The sequence below is a fragment of the Triplophysa rosa genome, linkage group LG10 (assembly GCF_024868665.1).
Source record: "Triplophysa rosa linkage group LG10, Trosa_1v2, whole genome shotgun sequence".
Taxonomy (NCBI): domain Eukaryota; kingdom Metazoa; phylum Chordata; class Actinopteri; order Cypriniformes; family Nemacheilidae; genus Triplophysa; species Triplophysa rosa.
The window spans coordinates 12,119,887-12,147,281 of record NC_079899.1 but is presented as its reverse complement, the minus strand read 5'-3'; the positions used below and the strand labels follow the sequence as shown (position 1 = coordinate 12,147,281).

General features: G+C 38.4%; 1 protein-coding gene across 15 annotated transcripts in view; it reads left to right on the top strand.

Moving 5' to 3' along the window:
• The first annotated feature begins 1,206 nt into the window (after positions 1 to 1,206).
• The window catches only part of gphna (gephyrin a), an 87,429-nt gene continuing 61,240 nt past the window's right edge, over positions 1,207 to 27,395 (top strand). For all 15 annotated transcript variants that reach the window (XM_057343510.1, XM_057343507.1, XM_057343506.1 and 12 more), the window contains exon 1: positions 1,207 to 1,311. In XM_057343510.1, the coding sequence (XP_057199493.1) occupies positions 1,248 to 1,311 (64 nt within the window). In that variant the 5' untranslated portion in view covers positions 1,207 to 1,247. The remainder of the gene's footprint in view (positions 1,312 to 27,395) is intronic.

Genomic DNA, 27,395 nt, shown 5'->3' with positions numbered 1-27,395 from the left:
GTTAATAAAGCTGGAGTGTTTTCACTGAACCTTAGTGCCGAATCCATTATCTGAGCTTGGTTTTCTGCGATGCAATAAAGTGTGTAATTAATTTCTGATACAGGTACCAATTCCCCTGGTTTCATTTAAAGAGATCTATCTCTTACTGACACCCTAATTTCATCTGTAAACATCGGCCCCTGATAGGAAGCTGAAATGCCCTCTATAATGGGATTCTGAAGGTGACTGACCATCACATGTTTCACTCTTGGGAAAAACATGCGAACAGTAGAACATACAAATGAGTGCAGGCTGCAGACCAATGCTTCATCGTTTTTGTGGCAAATCACTATGGACAAGTCATAAAATTGGATTCACTTTTTGAATTACTTTTTATTATTTCACTCATCTGTTCGTTTAGGTTGGTTCATTTTCTCTGAGGCTTCAGAGTTTCTGAGGACACATAATACACGGTGTACCGTTATAATATAAAAAGAACTGGGTTTAAATGATAGCCCTATTCTAAATGTGCAGCAACAGGTGGGTCTGTAGTATTGCTAGGATTGTGTCTAGTTACTAAATTCAAGCAACGTTTAGGCATTATCTGTTACGGAACAGTGTGTTTATATTACCTGCTATCCAAGGATTATATTAATGTGAATCCATGAAACACTGTAAAATATGTTAAAGCAAACCGGACACTACTAAAATCCCTATTGATAGTAGTTGTACAGCCAAATGTTTAATAAATAGGCTACAATGATTTTAAGAACCCCTTGCACCAGTTCTTTGTCAAATCCCTTACTGTTTTCACCATTTGCAGTAATCTGAAAATGTGTCATATAAAGGCTGCTAAGGAAAGACAGGGTGATTTATGTGATGTAATTAAAAGTTTAAAATGCCTTATAATGGATATTCCTGTCATAACAATTTGCAGCTCAGTGCTAATGGATATTCTACCTATAAACAAAACATCTGGCATTATTAAAGTAAAAAAACGAAATAAATAAATAAATTACGTCAACCATAACTAATCCTATATCTGCCCTATAAAACGCGACACCAATGGCATGCTATTTTCTTAACAAAATCACGCACAACAAATAGTAACAGGTATGTATTTTTTACATTAAATACCCTCAACACTGCCCATTCCAAAGCGCGACTCAGGGTTCGGCTGCTTTTTCCTGACTCCGCCCCCTCCGCTCGACGCGCTCGCGTCTCGGCTCTGCTCAGGCTCGTCAGTGCGGGCGAGAGCGCTGCTAAACATGGCGTCGGACGGAATGATTTTAACTAACCACGACCACCAGTTCCGAGTTGGGATATTAACAGGTAAATACGCAATGACACCCGCTCCTTTACCGTCTCGTCGCGTATCCTCACGTGTTTTTTCATGCTGTTGCTCGTTGCGGTCTGTCGTGCCGGTTGTGATATGTTAGCGTGGTGATTCCTATCTGAGCGACTTGTGCCTGTCGCGCGCGTTCCTCGGCTCGTTTGCAGGCGACGGTGATCAAAAGCCGAGCTTTTATTCTTCTGTGTATTTAGTAATTCAGTAACGCATCTGTGCATGCGTGGATCCGGCTTTCTGTGATGTGCCTTCGGTCTGTCATGCAGCAAAGCTCAGTATCAAGACAACAGTTTGTGTGATGAATTATTCATACCTTGTACGCAAGACATCCAACTAACATAAAGCAGAACGCCGGAAAACCCTCGTATATATGTGAATGAACCGACCAATCGCTGACATATGCCTTTCCTCAGCTGTATTGATATGTTTGGCAGATGAATAGTGCTGGTTTATGGATAGGAGTTGGTCACGGCACGCAGTGTTTTTTTCCTCGTGGATTTCTGCACAGCAGCATCTCAGCTTCGGGGCTGCTTTGAGACTTTATTTGTACACATGCAACGTGATGTATATAGAAATACCTACATCAGCTCGTGCAACAGATCCAGCTGTGTTCGAATGCATTTTAAACGCGACTTTCAAGGTTACATATAATGCCTTCAAGTATGTGCACGCTTTGCATTAGGCGATGCATTTTAATAGTCTCCGTTGATCGCCACCCCGGTTTTTCTTCGCCTAACGGGAGACGAAGCAGCCGCCTTCCCGTTAAACATCGCCGTAGCGCTGCCGTTGCTGCCCCACGGGAGCGGGACGGAATGAGTGATGAAATGCACACAGTGGCTGAATGCAAATGTCAGTGAGTTTGTGGTGTGTCACGTATTCATGACATTCCTCTCTGCGTGTTGCTGCCTTTCTCGTGTGGACCTATTCCGCGAGCACGAGCCTCTGCGATGATTGTCGGGAGTGGGACTGGCATAAAACAGTATGGGAATCCCCCTCCCCCTATCACACACACACACATGCATTAGCGCCCGCGAGCACACCCCTGTCAAAGCTTCTTGTCGAGGGTGCTGTCCATCGCTTTTTAGTGCTGAAATGTCGCCAACCTCATATTTGCGCCGTTTTCAAGCTCCGTACAGCCACGAGAGAAATATGTTTGAGAAATTGAGGGGGATTTTCCCGAGGACATTATAAGCCCCCCCCTTTCTCTTTTCTCGAATACTAACATCAGCTGATGTAGTCCATCATTAGTCACAGTCACGCCTAGCCCTTCTAGGAGATTGCTTAGCATGCCTTCACTGTGTAGGGGCATTTCGTGGTAGAGCACGCTTATTGATGAGGAACTCTGTGTGTGTGTGTGTGTGTGTGTGTGTGTTGTGATGTGGTGTGGTGTGTGTGTGTGTGTTGTGTTGTGTTGTGTGTGTGTGTGTGGTGTGTGTGTGTGTGTGTGATGAATATTGGTGTAAATGTTGTGCGGTAAAGGAGGCAGGGAGGGAGCTGGAGTATGGATGCCTTGGAGTGAGATGAAAATGGGTCCAAGCACACAGAACTACGGAACATGCATACTTAATAGCGAGCAAGCATTGGCAACAGAGTGCGGGTTTTAAACAGTCACGCGTTGGCAAGCCAAAACCTTTTGACCTGTGGGGCATCCACGCTTAAGATGTTGCAAATTAGCGAGACGGAAACACAACGGAGGCGTTCAGATTTGGTAATAATGGTTCATTGATTGTGCTTTTCTAAAAATAGATCTCTAAAGCCTTTACCCTAGGCATTCAAAACTGCATTGAAAACAGAATATGACTTAGAGGCTATTGATTTTGTGCTATTCGGAGTTGATTTGATTTTGTATTTATTTTTAGGGTGGTAGATGAAAGTGAGTGTGCACTTTGCAGATTTTCTAAGTGGTTTCCACAAACATCATGATTCAGGGTGCTGTCTATTAATATGAATGTTTTATATGTAACATCCATAGCCTGCTATACATTTAAGAGAGAAAACTCTTGGATAAAAAAGGAGCAAATTTAGAATTCTAGCCTGAGGTTTTGGTTGAATGCTAATCATGGAGGCTTTAGGTTTTTAAAGACTTATGTTCTTTCAACAATTCGCTTTCTGAAGAGAATAACGCACATGTAGGGACTACATTTGTTAATTGTAATGTTGTATATGGTTACATACATCAAGTTTGTTTTAACAAGACTCAGTTATTAAGCTTTGATGTCATGAAGTTTTTGCATATGTGCATTGCACACTTTGTAGTGTCCATAGGTAGATGGTTCAGAGTTTTCTTTGATACGTGAAATAACACATAGAATAAAAGCTTCTAGATCAGAGTTACATTCACGGCTGTCAGGGCCTGTCTGAGATGTTCAGAGAGATCCTCCCGTGTGGAAACGGCTCCTCTATGTTTCCTCCCTCTGAACAGCTGTCGTGCTTCAACGAATAGACTACAGTCAGGTATTTTCTCAAAGACAGGATATCAGCAAGTTTTTCGTTTCGCGTTGTAGCTGCTTTCTGATCCACAGAAAGTGTACTTATCGCCTGGGAGTAAAATAGTAATGCCTGCAACAGGAGACAGATTTGATTGGGAAACCTGTTTGAAATTACACAGAAATTACACAGTTTAGATTTAATACATGTTCCTGGTGTTATTGTGCAGTTTATTTGTGCATGTTATCGGAATATTATTGACTTTGTCGTCAACAATTAATATCTTGATCCTTTTCCAAAACAACTTTTTGGTCTCTAAGCTCTCTTATTTTTAACCCCTCACATGACCACATTGCTCCATTATCGTATGTAATAGACACTTCATGATCCAGTCAATTTCTAACTACTGCTTTAAGTTTTTACCTCATTGTAGATAGATCCTGTTGTATTCTGAAAGACTTGGGACCACCTTAGTGATTCAAATTTGCTTAAAGAAGGGTGCCTGTTTACAATTTCTACGAAAATATGTTATTGACTTCTTTGAGCTGTGTTATAATGACTTTACTATTATTGTGAAAGTGATGTGAGACCAAGTATGGTGTTCCATACTCGGAATTTGTGCTCTGCATTTAACCCATCCAAGTGCACACACACTGCAGTGAGTAACACACACACCGTGAACACACACCCAGAGCAGTGAGCAGTCATTGCTGCGGCGCCCGGGGAGCAGTTGGAGGGATCGGTGCCTTGCTCAAGGGTCTCGCCTCAGCCGTGGTATTGAAGGTGGAGGAGAGCGCTGATCATTCACTCCCCCCACCTACAATCCCTGCTGGTACTGTGGCTCAAACCGGCAACGTTTGGGTTACAAGTCCGATTCTCTAACCATTAGGCCACGACTGCCCACAATTGCATTTTAGTTTATATGGTTTTTAGTTATCTTATAACCTAGGTACAATATGGTTAGCCTATTGGTTTAGTTTATAGATTACAGTTTAGGATTGGGCCTACACAATACAATCAAGCCTCACTTTATAACTGTGAAGCTCGCGCTGTATAGATGACACACGGCTAAATTTATAACTGCCCTGTTCACGCTGTATAAAGAAAATGTGTCTCTGCTCAGCTTGTGACTAGACGCGCCTCACTTTGTAACATCACCCAACCTTACTACAGTTGCACTAACCCTACCTACTGTATATTCACAAGATTAGGGGAGGGTGGAATTACCAAAAATCTATTTCACCCAATGAGTCATTTTATTTCACGGTAGAGATATATTTCACGGTAACAATCTCCTATTATAATTCTATTTCTTATATGAATTCGTACAATGTGAATCAAATAAACAATGTATGGTCAAATACCGGTTCCAAGGTATACCGCGGTTGGAAAAGGTCACGGTTTCAGTTATACCGTTCCCAAGGTATGAGGTTTTTTATGTCTCATCAAAAACGGAGAGTACAAGAATCCATTAGATTCTGTGCTATTTTTTGTTTATGCTAAGTTTGTTATTTGCTCATCTGGATTTAATTTATTTATGTTTATATATGTATATATATATATATTAGGGCTGCAACTAATGATTATTTTGATAATCGATTAGTTGGGCGATTATTTTTTTCTTTGATTAATTGGATAAAAATGTGATTACATCTTTTGCTTATAAGTAAATCAGATATGGGAAAAGTATACACAACTGAACTCATTAGCCTTCTCCGAAAATGTTGTAAATGTCTCCATAATTAACACACCTGGTGAGTTGATTCAGGTGTGTCATATTAGAAGCAACTGACAATAGTCTCTCCCAATCGTGGGAGCGAGGGGAGGGTCGGCCAAGGAAATCATTTTTTTGTGCCATGAAAAGTGAGATATTTGTCATTCAAATGTAGTGAAGTACAGTAAAAAGTAAACAGAAAAAGTAATACTTAAGTACAAATACTCAAAAAGTGTACTTAAGTACAGTTCTCAATGTACTTCGTTACCCACCTCTGAACTAAATAAACCACCAAATCAGGGTATTTAGCCTATTATGTACTTTGCAAAGTGCAAATGCCACAAATTGGGTTTTACTAATATAATCTTTAATTTTGTCATTTAAAACACCTCTCCCCTTTAAACTTTAAAACTGCGCAGCTTGAAGAGATGCATGCAAAACACGTCTGACTTTAAAACTGCGCACCTCGTGCTGCACGGAGAGACGCATGCACCGAGAGACACGTCTGACTTTAAAAAACCACAACTTGTGCCGCACGGAAAGCCGCATCCACAGAAAGACACGTGTGACTTTAAAACTGCATCACTCGTGCTGCACGGAGAGACACGTGTGACTTTAAAACTGCGCACCTCGCGCTGCACGGAGAGACACGTGTGACTTAAACTGCACACTTCGCGCTGCACAGAGAACCACATCTGACTTTAAAACTGCGCACCTCGCGCTGCATGAAGAGACGCATCCACGGAGAGACACTTCTGACTTTAAAACTGCGCAGCTCATGCTGCACGGAGAGACACATCTAAAACTGTAATTTTAAAAGGGAAGAAGATTTATAATTGCACAGCTCGCAAGTGACGTCACAGACCAACTAATCGATAATGAAATTCGTTGACAACGAATTTCATTATCGATTATTATCGATTTTATCGATTAGTTGTTGCAGCCCTAATATATATGTTTATGTATGTATGTAAGATTATTTGAAAAAAGCCATGCTGAAGCCCCTCCCCTAACTCCCCAAAAACTAACCGTCACTGGCGCAAAAGCAAACCGTACTAAAACATACAAAGAAGATTGTTTAAATTCAAAGTTAGCCACCTTGTAAAATAGTTACGAATTTGTGTGATATTGTGATGGGTGTTATTTTAGACAGCACTACCTTGTGGTAGGGATCACACAGTATTGGAAAAGCATTGATGTTGCAGTTTGATCATCTGTCAGTGTTTTTCAAAAAAGTTTTAATGGAACAGTAACAGAAGTTTATCTTGGTAGATTCTCACAATATTGCCTGTTAGTCACAAGTTATGATTTGCTATTCATAGTGCTAGGGCTGGGACGCTATATCGTGCAATTCTTATGCTTAGTTTCTCAATGAATTACGGTTAAATGCCGCCACATCCGAAAGTCAGAGTGCGCTCTCGCACAGAAACTCCGAATATGGGCATAGAAGAAGTACGATTTACACATGTAGTTCCAGGAAATGCCAATGGGCATATTCTATCGCTGTTCTTCAAACCTTTTCAGGTATTTTCGTGATAATAAAGTATATTTATAATGATGATGTTTGACGAGTGTTGCTTTTTCAAACACACATTATAAACGACTCAATCTCGTAGTGATTTTAGATTGAGCTGTACTTCCTACTGATCAAAGAGCCATAGTTCACGGGAGAGCTGTGCATAAAACACAGAATCTAAGCCTTTGCGATTTCAGAGTCGCCCTAGACAGGTATAATTAGTGTGAATTGTGATATATATCGTCCCAGCCCTACATAGTGCCCTTCTGAGCACTGTCATCACATGAAGTTACTCATGGCCTTTGTGTTGTCAGAGCATGTTAGCACCCATGTGAGTGGTGTCTTTCTGATAACACTCAAACACACATCCAAACCTGCATCTCCTCTAAAGTTTGCACTTCAGTCCCCAGTAACACCTTCCGACACCCTCAGCTTGTGAAGGGGCAGATGTTGAATAGCAATTGGGAATCCTTGTGCCAGACTTAAAGGCAATAGAGGACCTTGCCTTTGATAGACATGGGCTTCTGCCAAGATCTAATCTCAGCTGAACGTCAACAGTTGCCATTAATAAGCCTTAATGAAAGATAGTTCAGATGTCAGCCCCCAGGTATCATTTCGAAGCTATCAGTATTGAATTACAGGGGCATAATTTCACAGGTGCTGGAAATTCAGACAAGATCAGCCCCGTAGAACACTGATAACAAAGCTTTCTGGTCAGTGTCCTCAGAATGGCCCATACATTACGTCAACACCAAGTGAAAGCAACTGTATGGCTTTTTTGTAGTGGTTTCTACGAAAACCCATTTTGTGTCAAGGTGTATGATATTTTGGTGGATTTATGCTTGTGTTTTTGGACTTGGGTTGCCCTTCAGGAATGTAGAGGACAAATTACTTCAGCTTGATGTATATACATTTATGCTACTTTGAAGTTTGTCAGCCTTTTGTTTTGACGTTAAAGCCACATGTAAGCGTGTAAGGACCTCACTGAGGAGGTTTTTGAAGATGGCAGTCATTTTTTAAAGTTAATTAGTTTGTTGAAAGGACCGGGACCTACATCGGGGAAAATGCTATAAAAATGGTTGTGCTATGCGTGCACATTAAATACCATTGTGCGTTTCATGAAACTGTGTGTAGCCAATAGTACCAGCTGTTTCACAGTGCAACTAGAGACAAAAGCGTTTCCTGTTCTGGTAATCGATGAAGGTATTGTCAATTGAATGGATTATTAATCTATTCCATCGAGGGATTTCTGTCCAGATGCGGCTGAGATTAAATTGCATACTCATGATAAATCCACTGCAGCTGTTGTCTGCATATGTTTAGAGCTCAGCATGGGCACAGGAATTTCTTTTTGAAGCGTATTATCTTTGAAGCATCTCTCTGCCGTATACTCTGCCGTACGCTACACTTAAAGTAAGTCACGGTTATATTGTAAAACCATGGCAATGATGCATTCTTTCAAATGCCTGAGGGACCCACTTAGTCCAACTAGTACAAGATTTGAACAGAATGTTTGCAAACTACTGAGATTTTTATGCAGATAGATGGGTAGGGCTGTTCACTGATTAATCGCGATTAATCACACACAAGACAAAAGTTTGTGTTGCATATAAATTTTTTATGTACAGTATAAACACATAAACATAAATGCATATATTCAAAAATATAATTTCAATTATATATAAATATGTCCATGCAAATATTTTCTAAATATACTTGTATGTGTACGTGTTTATAAATATAAAATAAATATGCACAGTGCACAGACGTATATTATGTAAACACAAACTTTTATTCTGCATGCGATTAATTGCAATACGCCCTTTTCACAATGACGTCACTTAACTTCCGCCTTTTTGCAAAGCAGTGTATCATAACATCCGTCTTGCAACAAACAAGAAGAAGAAGAAGAAGAAGAACTTCCGTTTTGCCGTCGCGCTGTACTTTAACAACAGTGAGAAAAAAAACTGACAGAACACGTATTCAAGTACTTATCCTAGCACCTTCGCTAACACAAAAAGAAAACAAAACACTTACCTTCATAATCAAACTGTTCATCGAAGAATTTGTGTCCTTTCTCTAGCTTTGATCTTGTCGTTAGCGAAAATTTGTCTGCAAGACGTTGTACATCATCTAGACGTATTTGTGGCAGATGTGCAAGCCACTTGGTAAACTCCATTCTGAGGCGCTAGCGGAAGTAACTTCTTCTTCTTGAGTTTTACTGGAGGTTAGCAAATCAGCTTATAAGTGCATTACCGCCACCTTATGAACTGGAGTGCTAGCGGAAGTAATGATACACTGCTTCGCGGCAGAACGGAAGATGCGTGACGTCATGTGAAAAGGGCGTATTAATCTGAACAACCCCAATTTTGGTTAATATTTACATTTGTCTTTATTATGGCTTTTGTTTTACATAAATTTGACGTGCTAAATTATTATTTATTCCAGCTGTTACATAAAGGTAATATGATATATATAGAATGTACATCAAACGGTTTGATTATTTCATAAGCTTGTTATTTTCACCTGCATAAAGTCCTTAAAGGCTGAGGTTTCCTGCTCTCCCATTGGTCGACATAGCGATTGACAGTTCTCCTGTCCCATAGCAGTGTGTTCCAGCAGGGTTGGCTCCAAGGCCTGCCTCTATTACCACACCGCGAGCTCCATTCATAAATGTGTAATGGCTCATGAACGTGTTGGCTCTGTGTCTTTGTCCTGCTGGGGATTTGGAGCGGTGGGAAATATGATCCAGCAGGACTTTTATGCCATATCGTCTAGCCTATGCTTCACTTCCCACTTGCACTCAGAGCGTGTGGAAAGCGTGTGAACTCATTGCAGATGGTTTATTGCATTATGCTCACAGGGATTGTGTGACCATTATAGAGCCAGTCACACGGATAATCATATCACAGACACACACATTTCATTTGAGTTGAGTTTGAGAGTAAAACATTTGAAAATACATCTACAAACTATATTAAATGTAATGTCTGGATGCATGGTAGGTAATCCCCCTATATATAATTTAAAGAAAGTCTTTACGTTGTTTTCTACCTTTAGTGTAGAGATTGCATCTGTAAAAGAATGTACCTCAATGTGTATTTTTTTGTATGTGTTGTATTTTTAGCTGTTCATCTCATGACTGAAAGATGGTCTTTAACTTTTACATAGACAGTTATAATTTGTTACACTCATTTCACATGATAAGTGTATTTGTAGGAAAACAATAGTTTTACAGGCAGGTGTATTAGCTTTATAATGGATTGTGGTTTTTGTTAAGTCTTTTAGTACTTTTGTAAAAATATAGTTTCTTAGGACTAAGATTTAATTTGAGTTGCACAGCGAAATTATTGTTTTTGTGTGCTTTATTGTAAGTCCTTTTAGAACAAAAGGCATTTGCTTAAAATAGCCTGCTAAGCTCAAACGTGAATGAAAAATGAATTCTACGCATTCAGAAGACATTGATTCTCTCAAATGCTCACAAGATCCATTTCGGTATGACAATATATCACTTTCAACAAGATATTATTCGCAAAGTATCACTTTTAGTTCAGTGACCTCATGTTTTGTTCTGCTGTTAATAATTCAGAAATGACCTTTACCCTCCTGTGTCCCATGATGCCCTGTGAGCTGGCCTTCAAATGCTGGATTTGACATGCTGCTGATTAAATAGACCCCGAAAGGGTTCAAGGCTGGTCATATATTTGTCACATGATCCATCTTTTGAGTCCCGAAAGCCGTTAAGAATTCTTAACACACACTGGTTTGTGTTACAGAATTTTTTGATTTAATGCGAGGCTAATGAGGTTTTCTATGAGTAGATTTTCTCAAATTTGGGCCATTTTCACAAGTTAAGCCAAAGATGTACACACACAGATGTACAAACACAGTGGTTGAAATGCACAGCAGAGGCTGAAAATGAGCATGATAATCCTTATGCAGTTTTAATCGTCCTTTAATCATTACACTCATTACACCCCTCCACTGTCAGTCGCACTCTATACACACATTTGTACAGCATTACAAGCATACAACCATGAATACACAACGGAAAGCCCATGAATCTGAGAGATTGAGAACATAGTCACAACAGTGTAGTTGTGTGAGTAAAAGTGAATGGTTTTTATGGGTGTGCCTTTTTCGTTGCCAAATTTTTGGTGGTTGAATTTTCTTTTTTTCAGCAGTGACAGTATAACAAGCATCTTAACTTATTGTTGTGTAATAGTTAATGGTGTAGTTTTTTGGTCACCTCTTAAAGGTGTTGTGTGTATTTTTTTGGAGGATCTACTGACAGAAATGCAATATAATATACGTACACAACTATGTCTTCAGAGGTGTATAAAGACCTTACATAATAAACCGTTGTTTATATTACCTTAGAATGAGATATTCCTATCTGCATACACCAAGGGGCCCCTTACATGGAATTCGCCATGTTGTTTCTACAGTAGCCCTAAACGGACAAACTGCTCTACGGTTTTGTAAATATGTTATCTCCTTTGGCAAAGAAGCAAAAACGTGACGAGATCATAGCTCTGTGTCAGCCACGGTAGCGCTTCGAAAGGGAGGGGGGTTGGAGTGAGCTGTTGGTTCAATTCGCAACCTCACCGCTAGATGCCGCTGAATTTTACACAGAACTTTTAATGTGGCACCTGCAAAAATATTTACAATTTTGACCTAAAACCATGATTTTAAAGGGGTCATATGACACAGCTAAAACGAATATTATAATTTGTTTTAGATGTAATGCAATGTGTGTATACACGATTTAAGGTTCAAAAACGCAGTATTTTCCACATACTGTGTATGTTTGTATCTCCTCTTTGCCCCGCCTCTCTGAAACACGCAGATTTTTACAAAGCTCATCAGTCTGAAAAGCGAGGTGTGCTATGATTGGCCAGTTAACCAGTGCATAGTGATTGGTCGATTACTGCAAGCGTGTGACAGAAATGTGACGCCTCTTACCATATTTGGAACATCAGGTTCCAAAGCAATTGTACTGACAGGTACGCCCGCCTTACTTACGTATACATTTGGGTGGTCTTAGTCAACTCATACCGTAGATTTGTGGGGGTGTGGTTACTCGAGGCGTTTCAGGCAGGTTTGGGTGAGCATTTGCTTTTTAGATAGAATGCATCTTTTGTTCCGACATTTTGCAATTTTAAGTGTCTAATACATGCATGGGCAACTTATAACACACCAAAGACACAGATAAACACGTAATCGTGCCATATGACCACTTTAATAAAAGAAAAGAATATTAAGGGGTGCTTGTGTGTTCTCTGCCGAGTGTACCGTTTCATCGTCACAAAAAGTTTTTTTATCATTAGTTAATGCATTAATGAACATAAACTAAAAATGAACAATACTTCTATAGGCACAGCATTTATTCATGTTAGTTAACGTGACTCTCGCTGCTCTGTGTTGCAAATCACGTTGTAAACAAATGTAAGGAGCCTGCAAGCTTGCATTCTATAGAGCAGATGCGACTGACTTTATAAGCTTGCGTATGTATAGAGAAGACGAGTCTGACTTTATAGCCGCGCAGCTGTGTTTGCTAAGAGAAGACGCGCGTGCCTGAGTTTTTATCGGCTCTGCTTGCGCTGTAAGTACGTTTACAGTATAAAAGTTATTTATAATATGAGCTGTCTGGTAAAATTTTGGTGGGAAATGTCAGTTTGAAGTTATTTGAGTTCAACCCATGTAATAATAAGTATTTAAGGTAACCTGCATTTTTAATAAAGAGTCAAAAGATTGCTGTTTTCAACAAACAGTGTCAATAAAATTTTCATGTTGTCTTCAAAAATGCTTTTCATAAGCCACATTAGAGTCAGTTTAAGCCAATCATAAAAAGTTCAATAAACATAACAAGAGCATTCATAATATACAACACAAAACACAGCAACCTTGTTATTTTGTGGAAACACCCCTTACAGTGAGGTAAAACTGTATCAGTAACAGCTCCAGAGCCCCATATGCTCGAAACAGACTGTGTGAGCGAGAGAATCTGCCAAAGTGTCTTAGTAATGATCTCTTCTCTTAAACATGCCTCCCCATCTGAACGTCCCTGCGTTCTGTTGGCTCGTGTCTTGATGAATAATTTAAGTCAAGTCTTATCTGGACACAGCGTGACTGTAGCGTCTTAGATAATAGAATGCAGACATTAATCACAGACGTCCCCCTCTCACTGCTGAAGAAACCCTCTCTTCTCAGGAATCTCTCTCTTACGCAGATCAAACTGACACTCCGCTCTTTACGTTTTTCTTACCTGTTACACAGGGTTTTTCCTGCATAGAGAAATTGGTGGCGGTCGCCTCCGTCAAATGTCGTGCCGCCTCAGACTCTCGCCAAAATTATGTCGGGTGTCTTCACAAGAAATGCTGCGTGCAATTAACAGACTGTCATATGTAACTGCACTTGCGACATTATGCCACAGTGAAGGCGCTGTTTCGTTATCAGTACACTGAGGCGCTAAAAAGAGTTGCAGAATAAGAGTTAGCTGGGTTTCACGGCTGTTTGTTTTACATCCAAGTACGTTTAAATTCTTGAAATTTCTTAAATTGACACGACGTACATCATTGTAATGTCTTTAGCTGTGCAGTTGGATCGTTGAATCGGCGTATACTGTACACCGCGAGTTCGCCAGTATGAACGCACATTGCGTTCAGAACGACTCGCACACGAATGACTCGCCAGGAAAAACCCTGTTACAGCTTGTTTCACAGTGATGGTAAATGTCATGTTGGTGATGTTTTCTGCGCTTGACACCAGCTGGGTGCATTTCTTTGTCTGAACTCCATGAGGCTAAAGCAGGTTGGTGTCTAGGGCTGCGCGGTATTGAAGAAAAGAGTGACATGCTATAACTGATATATGCAATACGATAATGCTAAAGTTTGTAAAATCAACTTGAAATGTATTAAAATATATTTAAAAATTAATGATTATTTTACAAAGATGCATGTTTCAAGTTCTTCCACACTTCAGAACACATGCATACACTCATGCACACACTGACATTTGCATGCCTGCTATCATTAAAATATAAGGCTGTCAAACGATTAATTGCGATTAATCGTATTCAGAATTAAAGTTTATGTTTACGTAATATATGTCTGTGTACTGTGCAAATTAATTTTGTATTTATGAAAACATACACATACATGCATATATTTAAGAAAAAAAAATGAATAAACATTTATTTAAAATTTTAATTATGGGTAAATATAAATAAATACATGTAAATATTTCCTAAATATATTATGCACAAAATAATATACACAGTACACAGACATTATACAGTATATGTAAACAAAACTTTTATTCTGGGTGCAACAAAATGTACATATCGTGCGGTCCTAGCGGTGTCAGGCAAAATAAATGTCAGAGTGCTGGGTTTCTTATTCAAAAGATGTAAAATTACTTGACCCAAGTGTGAGGGGATTGGTTATCCTTGCCAAAAAACCAGAGCTGTTGTTTAGCAAGGATGACTTTCCTTTGCCAAACAAGAGAAGTCACATTTACGTTTATTAAAGTGCATTCAATCTATAGATTTTTGGAGTATGAACATTTCCTGGGAATTGAATTTACGACCTTTGCGTTGATAGAGCCATGCTCCCATTACAATCAGATTTAGCCTTATTTGACTCAAATGAATTAAAAAGTCAAACAAAAACATGTCAAATTCTAATTGGTTAATCTGACCCCAACCAGTTATTTAGAGATTCTGAATCATGATTTTAAAATAATACTTGGGTCATATTGCAATTAGGGTTGGGTACCGAACTCGGTACTTCTATAGGCACCGACCGAATTGAGAGAGAGTGGAAGAAAGTGGTTACGTCCCCTAGCAACATGCCCAAAGTAGCTAAATTAGCTAACACACCTGGAGGCAAATCCCCAGACGACGACACATTAAGTGAAGCATCGGCGTTGACAACAGCTTCACCATCTACAGGTAATTAATTAACCTATCTAATTTGATAACTATAACTTGTTAGAGAAAACGTCATTTTCACTGTTTTGGTTGGTTGACGTTAACATAGCATAACTAGCGTGAGCTAACACTTGAGCCACTGGCTGCATTGAAATTCCGTACTCTGCTATTTATGTTAAAAACAGTAACGTTAACATTATGAGAGATATCCGAAACCATAGTTTGACTATTACTAGTTGCCAACTGTTTTACTGTATACAGACATCAAAGTCAGTGGCAGTCAGCAACGGCATAAATTATTGTCAATAACTGTTCTATAAATAACTTAGTTTCTTTACAGTTATTAAAGTAAACATCAGTAAAATAATAGCTTGCACCTAAACCTAGGACCTCCTGAAGGGTAATCTTTAATCTAAGTGAGCAGAACATTAGCTAAGTAAGGCCGGGAAAACTAGGGCCCAGGTAAAAAAATACCATTATTCCTTTAATGAAATTGAACTGTTGTGAGCTCCTGTCTGAGTCCTGTTATTTACACTATTGTCTTCATTGACAGGTTCTGCTGTCCCACTTTCAACCTGCCCTTCTGTCACAGTGAGAGCAACAGAGGTAACACCATTCACTCTGGCGCAGAAGGCTTCATCATCATTACTATCATTATCATTACTCCGAACGAGTGTTCTCAACAGAGGGGGACACAGTGAGTGTGGAGCAGGCAAGGCTTTTACCTGATAGAGTTGACATGCTAATCTTTCTAAAAAAAGAACTGCTAGTTAGTTTTGTTTCTTCATCAAATAGTTTACTGACCTTTATGCTCAGTTCATTTGTTTTTCATTTGATTTTATTTATTTTAATCTAGACTGTGTTACATAACAGTGTTGATCACACTAACTATGCCATGGATGTTGTAGGGGTTTATTTTTTGTAAGGATTGTGTGGAACATTTCTAAATAAATAGAAAAATGTTGAAAATCAAAGGTTTGGGCTTATTATTTTCACTGAAAGTCACTAAAGTCAGAGAGTCAAGTACCGAAAAGGTACCGTTGGGTACCGGTATCGAAATTCAGGTACCGGCAAAAATGTGAAAGGTACCCAACCCTAACTGCAAATTAGGGATGCACCGATACCAGTATCGAGTATCGGCCTGATACCAAGCTCATGTACTCGTAATGACACACCGATACCAAAGACCGATACCTCATGTGACATACATCGAGCCCTATGATTTCCGCAATGCGGAAAACGCGGACGGAATCGAGGAATCCAGGCATAAAAACAGAATTTGCTGTACAACACGGAATGACACGGAATCTGGCAAATGTATTATTTCCTAACAAGAAATTAGCGCTGAACCGCTAACAGCTAACGAAATATTCAGATACTGTTTAAATATGTATTCTGCTTGTTTTGCGTGACTGTGTGTGAAAGAGTGAACCTGAACGTATTGTGCTTGTGAAGCTTTCAGCGCCAGCGTTTCACTGCACGAGGACACGAACACTTAACAAACACCATTTGCGGCGTCCCGTCAAAATAAAAGTCCGGTTGACTTGAACAAGTTATAATACACTCACATTTTACCACACCACCCCCCTTGAATTTTTTATAATTCAACCACAGAGTATATTGTTTACTTTAGCAAACTGAAGTAAATGTGCTAGTAAAATTGTGCTACTTATCATAAAAAATTGAACTTAATTTAAAAATAGTACTTAAATTTAAGTAGACCTAAAAACAAAAGAAAAAAATTACCAGTAAGATACTGGTTTATTAACATAATTGTACATTATACAGGCATTGCTTATAGGTATAGGTATCGGCGAGTACCAGAAAAAATGTATCGGTACTTGTACTCGGTCTTTAAAAAATGGTATCGGTGCATCCTTAATTGCAATACATATTGCAGTTCTTTTCATAAGCATAAATAAGAACAATATCGTAGAACATCAAGACTTACTGGCTTTATAAGACATCTCTTGCAAATTGCATGTTTCATATCAAGTTTTTGTTTCTCTTTTATGCTGTTGAAGGGCAAAATGAACCAAGAGACTCTACACAGTGCATTTTGTTTTGAATGACAAAAAACCCTTTCATAATACTTGAAAGTATTGACTCTGTGTTGTGTTACGAGAAACATTATTATATTGCATTTTATAATTAATTAAATATTGAATTACATTTTAATTATTCCACCTCTAAATACAATAGCCTGTTTATGTGTGATTGGGTTTACTTGCATGTGAGTTAGAGAAACATGCACATAACACTGTAATTGCGTAATATAACATGATGGTGTGATTAGATTGAGTGTGTTAAAGCCATCAGAGAAGTCAGCGAGTAGATGCCTTGGTAAGGATAAGAGTGTTTTGTTGGGACTCCTGCATGTGTTTTAAAACTTCTTAATGTATTCTTTCTGGCACTCTTCTTTGTATTTGAATTCTTTATATATATTCTTTAACACGTTAACGCATGCGCTTAATTTTTCAGATTAACGAGTTAAAAATATTTGACGCCATTAACGCAACATCCGTTTTTTTCTGTCATCATTGTCTAGCGTTACATTATGTAATCACGCTCTTATTCATATAAAGGCCTTTAAACTATTTAAGGGCAATTTGAAATGGTTGCATTCAGTATAGATTGACAGCTTCTGGCTGTGGAACACGGCTCAACGCAACGCGACAGCAGTCCCGTCTGGTGTACACATGTGCTAAAGGCTGCATCAGAATCTATCAGACAGCGCACCAGTGTTAACTTCTCTTTCGTGCTTAAATGAACAAAACTACACAAGATTGTGCCAGAAAGCACATTTTGTCTAGTATTTTCGCAAGCACTGTCTTTAACGAGTTAAATAAAGTCTTAAATGAATGCAAAGAGTAGTGAAAATAGGAAGCGCATAAGACCTGCTTAGAGAGACAGCTCTTAAAGGGGCCGCGTTCTTAAACGTGCTGCTGTTACTCTGGTCACTAATGTAAATCAAAGAACAAAAGAAATGAAGAAATCAATGTGATTTTGTAGCTTTAATGAGGATTCTTCTGTATTTCATGTATTTAGCAGTAAATACTGTGAAGTGTTTGAGAACGTTAAATTTTCTGTATATGTCCTACCTACTAGACAGGTAGGAAGGGCACACTTATGGATTTGGATTTGGATTCAATTTATTGTCATTGCACATGTACAAGTACAAGGCAATGAAATGTGACCTCTGCATTTAACCCATCCAGAGAGTAGTGAACACACGTACACCCGGAGCAGTGGGCAGCTATCACTACAGCGCCCGGGGAGCAAGTAGGGATAAGGTGCCTTGCTCAAGGGCACCTCAGTTGTTACCCGCCGGCCCTGGGAATCGAACCGGCAACCTTCTGGTCATGAGTCCGGCTCTCTAACCATTAGGCCACAACTGCCCCCCTAATTATGGGTTTGATTAGTAGAAAAAAATAATATATTTAATAAAGACATCAGTTGCAAAGCCAACAATATTAGAATGTTGGCTTTCATTCATAAAATGATGCTGTTAAAGAAATGTGTTGTTTCTACATTAATTTGGAATTTAATTTGAAATTATTAGAATGTAAAAGTATATTTAAAAACATAAATGCTGTGTGTAATTAGTTAACGTAGTGACAGCACTAAAATAAATGTGAAACACAAGTCAAGACAGTTCTGTGATTAATCGCGATTAAAAATGTTTATCTATTTACAGCCCTAATTCTTTATCGATTTATACTTTTTTCTTTTTGTGATCACAGAAGGCAACTTGACTTCCGTTTATTGCTAAAAAAAAGCATCACAAGAATTCTACATTTGTACCTGCCCTTGAAACCTGCTGCATCAAACCAAGAGCCTCCAACTTCAGGGGATGGCATAATTCACCATCTCAAAAACAAGATCTCAGTCTGGCAAGACTGATGCAAAACAAAACTAGATTGTAGGAGGGTTTTTGTTTTATAATAATTGAAGTTGTTAACACCGGAAACGTTTTGGCAACGAGCTAGACGAACTAAAGAGTGGCTGAATGGAATATCTATATGGTCTGTGTGTGAGACTCAGGGAGTCTTTGCGCAGCATATTAAGCATCAGATTCGGATGCAGTGCTGGATTGTGGGATTACAGTCCTCTCACACTGGAGCTCGACTGAGTTTCCAGCCGCAATATCACTTCCCACTGTTTAAACCAGTGTTAATTTTGACAGCAAATTTTGATTTGGTTTTAGTCAGAGTCTTTTGACGAAAATGCAATTTAGTTTGTCACATTTTAGTCATCCCCATCATTTTAGTTTTAGTCGATGAAATATGAAAAACATTTTAGTCTAATAAATATACATTATATTTAGTCTACTAAAATCTAAATGGTTTAAATCATTTACTTGGTTTAATTACATGTTCCATACAGAGATTCAACTGTTTTTACATAATTTACTTAACCTTAGAATGAAATTAAAGCAGGTTATTACCTTTAGTTTTCAGAAAAATTCAGTAACTAGATTTGCATTGTTGGAACACAGAATATTAGACCATGAACGACATGTTCCAGTTCATTCAATCCCATTTGACTCAAATGACTCGTTAAGTAGGGCGTATTTATTCAGTTCATTCAACCAATGAAACGCTCTGACAGGGCTCACACTCAAAGGCTATTGGCTCATGGCATGCCTCTTTGAAGAAAGAGCTGCACTGTCTTGGCTTGAGACAGCAATGAATGAGAAATAGCTTTCATATAAATTGTATTACATTTCTTTAGTCATGCAAACATTATACATATTTAGTTCGAATGTACAGTTTGACTCACTTCATCACTTCTATAATCAGTAGAGGACAGCGATGGTTTCTTTTGGCTGACTTTGTGTTGCTTTTCACGTTATGCAGCAGCTCGTGTTAAGTTAACATAGGCATGTACATGACTCGCCTGCAGTCGCGCTTCAAGTTTGCGGCGTTTTACCGGCGATCGTGAAGGAAAATAAGACGCTTTGTAAACCGCGTGGAGACACAGAATACATGTGTGTGCTTCCCCTTCTCCCAGAGACTTCTCTCTTCCGTTTATATGAGATGAGCACATGCGCACAAACTGATGTCCGCCAGGTGGGACAAGAATATTTTCGTCTCGTTTTTATTAGTTGACGAAAATGTCTGTATATTTTTATTACAGTTTTCGTTATCATGCATTCATTTTTATTTAGTTATCGTCTCGTTTTCGTCAGTGAAAACATGTCGTTAACGAATACTTTGCATCGTAATTCACGTAATCGAAATTAACACTGGTTTGAACTCCCACTGTTTGCTAGTCAAGGACAATGCTGCCGTCACACTACCCAGACATGATTTTGGCAAGTAATCTGCAACTTGAGGCCTTCAGAAAGTTGTTGCGTTAGACTGTGGTATACATGGAATAGCAGGAAAAAAAACGTTGGTAATTTACCAAACAACATTGCCCCCCATTGACTTCATTGTATGGACACAAAACCACTCAAAGAGCCATATTAAGGATTTGAATGACATAGGGTAAATACATTTGTATTTTGTATTTAATTTGTATTTTTTTGGTGCACTATCCCTTTAAGACTTGAAGCTGCGGGAGGTATACTTATGTTTACTTATGTATACTTTAATTATAAGTGTTTATAAACCGAGGGACAAATGGAAATAATCATGTGATAGTCAACAACAGATATAACTTGTATTAAATCTAAAAGACTCCTTAAAGAGAAACATCTGAATTATAGTTTCATACGTGTTACAATGTCATGCTTGTATGTGCAGACGTTAGACAGAAGTGCTAATGGAAGCGCAGGGGTCATCAGCTACGGGCTTGAAGATAAGTGACTATCCGGTGACATAATTTTCATAGTTGGGTAAACCATCCAAAGGATCAGATTACTTACTCTTATGTAAAAAAATCAGACAAGTATGGTTAAATTGTGGTTTCCAGGACTGTAAATTATTTGAAAGTTGCAAATGTCAGTCACACTTTATTTTATTTAGTCATAGCGCCAAGCTGAAATATCCTTAGCTATATTTCATTGGCTACAAATGCTAAAGAAAATCTCCTAACGAGTGTTATTTTTTAAATCCCAGGCTTTTTCAACTAATTTTCTAGAAACTATGAACGACTGGAAATGTTAGTTTACAGTGTGTAAACCCTGTATTAAAGGGATATTTCGGCCAAGAATCAAAATTTCTGCATGTTTTTACTCACCCTCTCAAGGCATCCTAACTGAATATGACTTTCTTCTTGAAGAATAATGCAGTCGGAGTTATATTACCATGTATACTTTCACTTCCAAGCTGTAGAATGGGTGAAAAAAAAGTGACACGGCTCCGTGGTCTTAAAAAAAAGGTCTTCTGAAGCGAATCGATGTGTTTGTTTGAGAAATATCCATATTCAGAACGCTATTAATGGTAATGTCTAGCTTCGATTATCCCTCGGCTGCGCGTGAACCAAGAGGCTTGTTTATCCGGCAAATGACGGTGACGAAAGCTCCCGCAGAGGGGATGGTATCCTATTGGAACGAAACGAAAAATGTTGCGTTCGTCACCGCAATTTACGACACGCCTGCATCATTTGCCGGAAAAACAAGCCTTGGGTTTTGTTTCTTGGCTGAAATATCCCTTTAAGACAACACAATTAAACAGTGGGTGTAAACACCTATATTGTAAATACGGTATGTATTGGACGTTGATCTTCACTGTCTTTTGTCAAGTCTCTTTAGCCACAAGACAGAAAAACAACATTGAAGTTGCTTTGAAGTATTTATTTTCTCTCTGTGTTATCATCGTGTGGTCTTGTTTGTTGCTGTGTGTGTTCAGTATTGACAGATGGGATACATTTTGCTAAGTTAGCCGTGGAGCCGGTGTCTATGATGTTTTATTAATCTGCCCTGTAGAGAAAGAAGGCAACTTTCAGCTTGTTTTTTGGTTGTTTTTAAGTCAGGCTGGTGTTCCTGGTGTTATTTAACTTCACCTGTTATGTCAGGTTTTTATGATTCAAGTCCTGTTTGAGTTCTTAGGGCCCTATGAAATCCTTTTTATTTTTTAATCAGTGACTTAATATCCGCATCCTCAGTTTCCGGTTGTAGAATCTACGGCAACACGCAAATGCGGAAGTGGCAGTTATGGATCACGATTACTCGTTGGCGAGTAAAGAAAATCCTAAAAAATGAAACGTAGGCCAAATGAGACAAGCAGGCTAATGAACAAACGTAGGAATAAAACAAGGATTAATATCGACGTGGCCTTTTTGAAATGGAGAGAGCTTCGCGACCAATTTAGACTCGACAGAGACTCCGCTCTCGCATGTGTCTTAATTGACAGGTAAGCAAATATTTTTTATTGTGCAAGAAATGGTCATGCACAGATTATTTGAATATATATGAATGCAGTTACCCTATGAAATAGCCTACAGTATATATGTGCGTATTTTAGTTATTACTATTGTTATAGGTGTTGTTCGATGACGCAGTATGCAGTCGTGTAATGTTAAAATGTTCTACACATGCAGGTATATTGCACTTTATTTGTACCTTAGTAACGCTTTTTATCAAGTATGGTGAACAAGTCTATTGCAGTGTAATTAAATACAGTATGTGTTGCACAATGTGAAGCTGACGTCACACCCTATGTTGCATGTTGCGGTGGCGCCGCCATCTTGGGAGGGTAATACTCCACTGCTATTATTGTTTTAATATGTACCGTTACTTGTTTTGTTTTATATATAGAGAAATCGAAAGTGAAATTACCATGGGCTTTTCCTGAACTACTCTGCGTAATTCTATTGCAGTTTTTTAACCAGCAAGATTGACCTACCATAGTTATATTTCCTAATCAAACAAGAAAAATAAAACACTGCATTGAACGCACTAGCAGCTATCCTCCCAAGATGGCGCAACATTCAACGTGGTGTGACGTCGATTAACAAGCTCTATAGACTGATATGAACCATTTGCTGTATGTGGGAATCGTTGGAACAAAACACATTAGAATAAAGATTGATACTTAATTCTTTAAATAATAATATACAACTCACATTACATTTTTCTTTAGGTTCTTATTTGCTTTGTTCAAACCTGACCTTACAACCTAAAAAGGAAACTAAAATACCTGTGCATGAGACTGTGTTATGTGTATTTTAATGGGATACATGTGCCTGCTTTTGGGAACATAGTCTCTTGATACGGGGGTAGATTGTGGATCGTGCTCCAATGACAGGCACTGCCATTTTTTCCTCACATACGCCAGGGATGAGAACGCTAGCTCACACAAGTAGGAGGTTGAAAACGGCAACAGCACACTGACGGCGCAGTCTGGCGGTTTCACATTAGCACTTTTGGTGCGCACCCGGGTTCGATTAATGTCAGAGTTGTATCCGAGTCCGCTTAAAAAGGGAGGTCTGGGTGCAGTTCATGTGAACTCCAGTACGCTTCGCTGCTGAATGTACTGCATTTGCAGTACATTCATACATGAAAGTGCCGTTATGTATTGAAGCTTTGGAAACAAAACTAACAGTACAAATACAAAAATGTATAAAAGTGAAGCGAGCAATGTAATACATTTTGCCGCCTTCTCCTGCGTCGTCGCTACAAGCGACAGGGTAAACAGCTGCAGGCTTGAGGACGCAAACGACCCGCGGTTCGGACCCAAAAATAATAATATGAACGCAGTCCAGCAGGGGCAGGGGGAGCAATCGAACTTGGGTTCGGACCAGGCAATCGTGAAACCAACCTGAGATAGCTGTCCCACATGAGCGCGTATCAGTACAATGGGTGGAGCCGAGCGGAGCGATTATCTCCTGGGAACAGTCCAAGTGGTGGTAAAAAAGATATTTAAACTTTACATATGTATGAAATATATGTTTTTTTTTCGTTTTTTCAGTTTCGTTTGTACATGCTCATATGTTGGTGTTTTGATATCTTTTAAAATATATGATGTAAAAGATTATTTTTAATTGTTATTGGAAAAAAGCTGAGATTCGGCGGCACCCCTAGCCAGTTGTCACGGCACCCACTTTGGGAATCACTGATCTAGAGCACCATATGGTGCCTTTAAGTAGCATTTACTCATGAACTATAGAGTTAATGAGTAAGTAACTATGATTAACTATAAGACAGTGTTTTTTAACCTTGCGGAAAAAAATCCATAAAAAATATGGCGTAATGCACAACTATTAATATAAACCAGCACCTCTCCAGTGTTTTTCTTTTGTTTTTTTATACCTACTTAAATTTAAGATTTTTAAATTTAATTTGTACATTTACTTCAAAGCAACACTTTGTAGATGAAATCGTTGGTGATTTACCTTCACTGTAAAACGTTTTCTGTAAAATCATCAGTAACTTACTGGCAACAAATAGCCAGCAAGCTTCTGTATTTTGAAACACAGGAATATTACTGTAAAGCTAACAACAGTAACTAAAACATACTGTATAATAATTTACAGTAAATATATATATACTGTAATAGTAAATACAGTACTTTTTTGCTGTATTTTTAAATACGTTAAAATTATTTTACTGTAAAATGAATTACAGCAGTTTTTTTTAATGTTGTATATTAAAATGAACTGCGTTTTGCTGTACAGTAATAAAAAAAGATTAAAACATATCTATTACTTAATCTAATAAAATATATTGAGGCTTTTGTGATGATACTATTTTTTGAATGCCATACTTCATCAATTACCACAAGACTCCAAATGAATGTAAAAGCTTTATTAAATGGGACTCAATAACTCATGGCAGGGTAAATGCAGATCCTACATTTTGGATAGGTCGACCTACAAAACAAAAACACAGAACATTTGTTGGGGTACAGTTTGTCTCAATGTGATTCATTTAAGAGCTTTAATCTAGGTTAGTTCCTGGAAAAATATCTCAAACAGACTACAGACAAAAACTAAGATTTAGTGAAACAAAGCTACAATTTCAACACATTTGATGATTTTTAGTGTTTCTTCAATAGTTTTTACATTTCTTACCTCTGTAGAATCTGAAGTGGCAAACTCAGTAGTCTGAAAAAGGTCGGGAACTGATCTGAAACATAGGGATAGAAACACATAAACTGCTGAACGTAACTGATCTAGCCAAACTGTGAAACAAAGCTATTTTTCTAGGCCGATTTGATTAGGAACTATACTCCAATTCTGGCGTAATAATCAAGGAAGTTTGCTGCCGTAACATGGCCGCAGCAGGCGCAGTGTTATCACGCATCTCCTGAAATTAGTCCCAAGAAGATAGGTAACTTGTATATGTTGACTGAAGTTAGCCTATTTCCACATGCGCTTACGAACAATAAACTTTTGTTCACTGACAAAAACATTTGGTTTCTTTATTCCAAACTTGCAAATATTAACCTGATACATTAATACGAATCAAAAAGGCCCCGGTGTTTGTGGTAACTAAGTTAATGGTTAAGCTAACTAGCTAACTAAATGTTCGTGCTACAAAGTTCTTTATTATTAAAAACACCGCATTAAATGTAATGGTAAAACAATGCATTTAAATAAGGAAGAAGTAATATGAAATAGACAATTTCACGATGCTAAATAAGATTTTGGCACTTACCTGGCTGAGATACTCCTGCTTGTTCCGATGTCCTCCAAGACTGAACGAAATTCCGAGTGCGGGGTGACCGTTAAGCGGGTTGGTTGCCAGATGCACAAATCCGGTTTCACTTTTCATGGCATCGAATTGCGTAAATCGCAACAGGCAGCATACATTTAATGTGAGGTTTTATTAATATTATTTATATTATTGGTCCCCCTCCACACTAATTGTGTGTAACGTTTTGCTTTGTTTATTTGCTGAGTTGATTAGCTGGGTTTGAAACAAACAAATAAAAAATCACTATTTACTGCCTAACTTTATGCGTTACCTTATTAAATGCTGTCTTATATGACATCAAACGTTAAATTATCACAATAAGGTGCAAAGCGTTCTCTGTCAGTCTGTTGAATTTCACTCAATTTAAATTTAACAGTAAAATTACTTGTCATTATTTTCCCGCTCAGCATAAATTAACACCTATATACTGTAAATAGTTTCGACAGTAGGGCTACGCTGGAAATACATCAATAATACTGTAAAATCTACAAAAATGACAGCAACACACTGTAAATTGTTTATACAGTAACACATCACTGAAAATACAGCAATACTACTGTTAAAACAACAAAAATAATTTACAGTGTTGGATTCGAGCGAGAGTGAGCCTGCATTATATTCGCGTGTAGCGAGAGCAGTTAGAGTGCACGTTTGTGATGACGTAAGATGAGTGCAAGTGCACCAGGGTTCGATAGAATCAAAGTGTGAAACCAAACCAACGTTGCGGGAGGCGCCCGGGCACAATAGCATATGGGTTGACCCTAGCAAACGTGCAGTCTGAAAATGCCTTCAGAGACACGCAGTCTGCAGAACAGGCAGATTACATATTTAAACCGCATCTGAATCAATACTGATGTTATTTAAAGCACAAATTGAATTTTATTAGCTGTTCAGTGCTGTTTTCTGATTAAGAAGTTCTAAATTTGCAAAATTTCGATTTCAGATCAAATTTCATTTTAATGCCTGGGTTTCCGTGATTCTGTCCGCGTTTTCCGCATCGCAGAAATCATATGGCCCTAAATTCTGTTGAGGCCAGTTATATAATAAAAAAGATTATGATGAGATTATATTGTAATTATATAATCTTGTGTTTGAGGTGTCTGCTATTTAGAGAATGAATGTTATTAAAATGTTTGATGAGGATTAAGGGTGCTGCTTGTGGAATTTTAGTTTCAGTGCGGTTGACATACAGTAAGTGTGGAATCAGGGAAAAAAATGAGAGGAAGCTGAAAAACATTAAATTGGTAATGAAATGGTGGTCGTCCAGCCAAAAAGACTGGATTGAGACGCTAACATAAGTATGGATGATAGAGCATGCAAAGTCCTGACCAAGTTGAGATGTTGTGGCAACGACCGGAAGCCAGTGGTCCTTTGCAAAGAAAAAGGCCAAAATACCTTCAGGTTGAGGTTCAAGGTGCGGAGTAGCCTACAGGAAAAGTTTGAATGAAGTCATGGCTGCTAAACGATGAAATGACTGGAACCTCTTGTTTGAATACATATATTTGTGTTATTTTAAAAAGATAGATGATGTTTGTGTTTTCTCTGTGGTTTAATTAGATAACCTTGATTCCCCTCTGGAACATGTCTAATATTCCGTCAGATTCCCTCAACGCACCCTTTCGCCTAAATTATTTTTTCTTTTTCCCTTACCTATTTCTTTTGTGAAAGGCTTATCTAGAAATTGAGCTTTTGCATAGACGTTATGTGATACAATTTGAATAAAGGTGCTTTGAAATGCAGCTCACTGATTTGAGTTCCATTGTGACTTTCTCGCTTTACTCTGTAACATTACCGCACACGCACACACACACACACACGCACGCACACACACACACACACACACACAGTCCAGAACTATTATGTGCCCGGAGACCAGTGTGACCACTGACCACC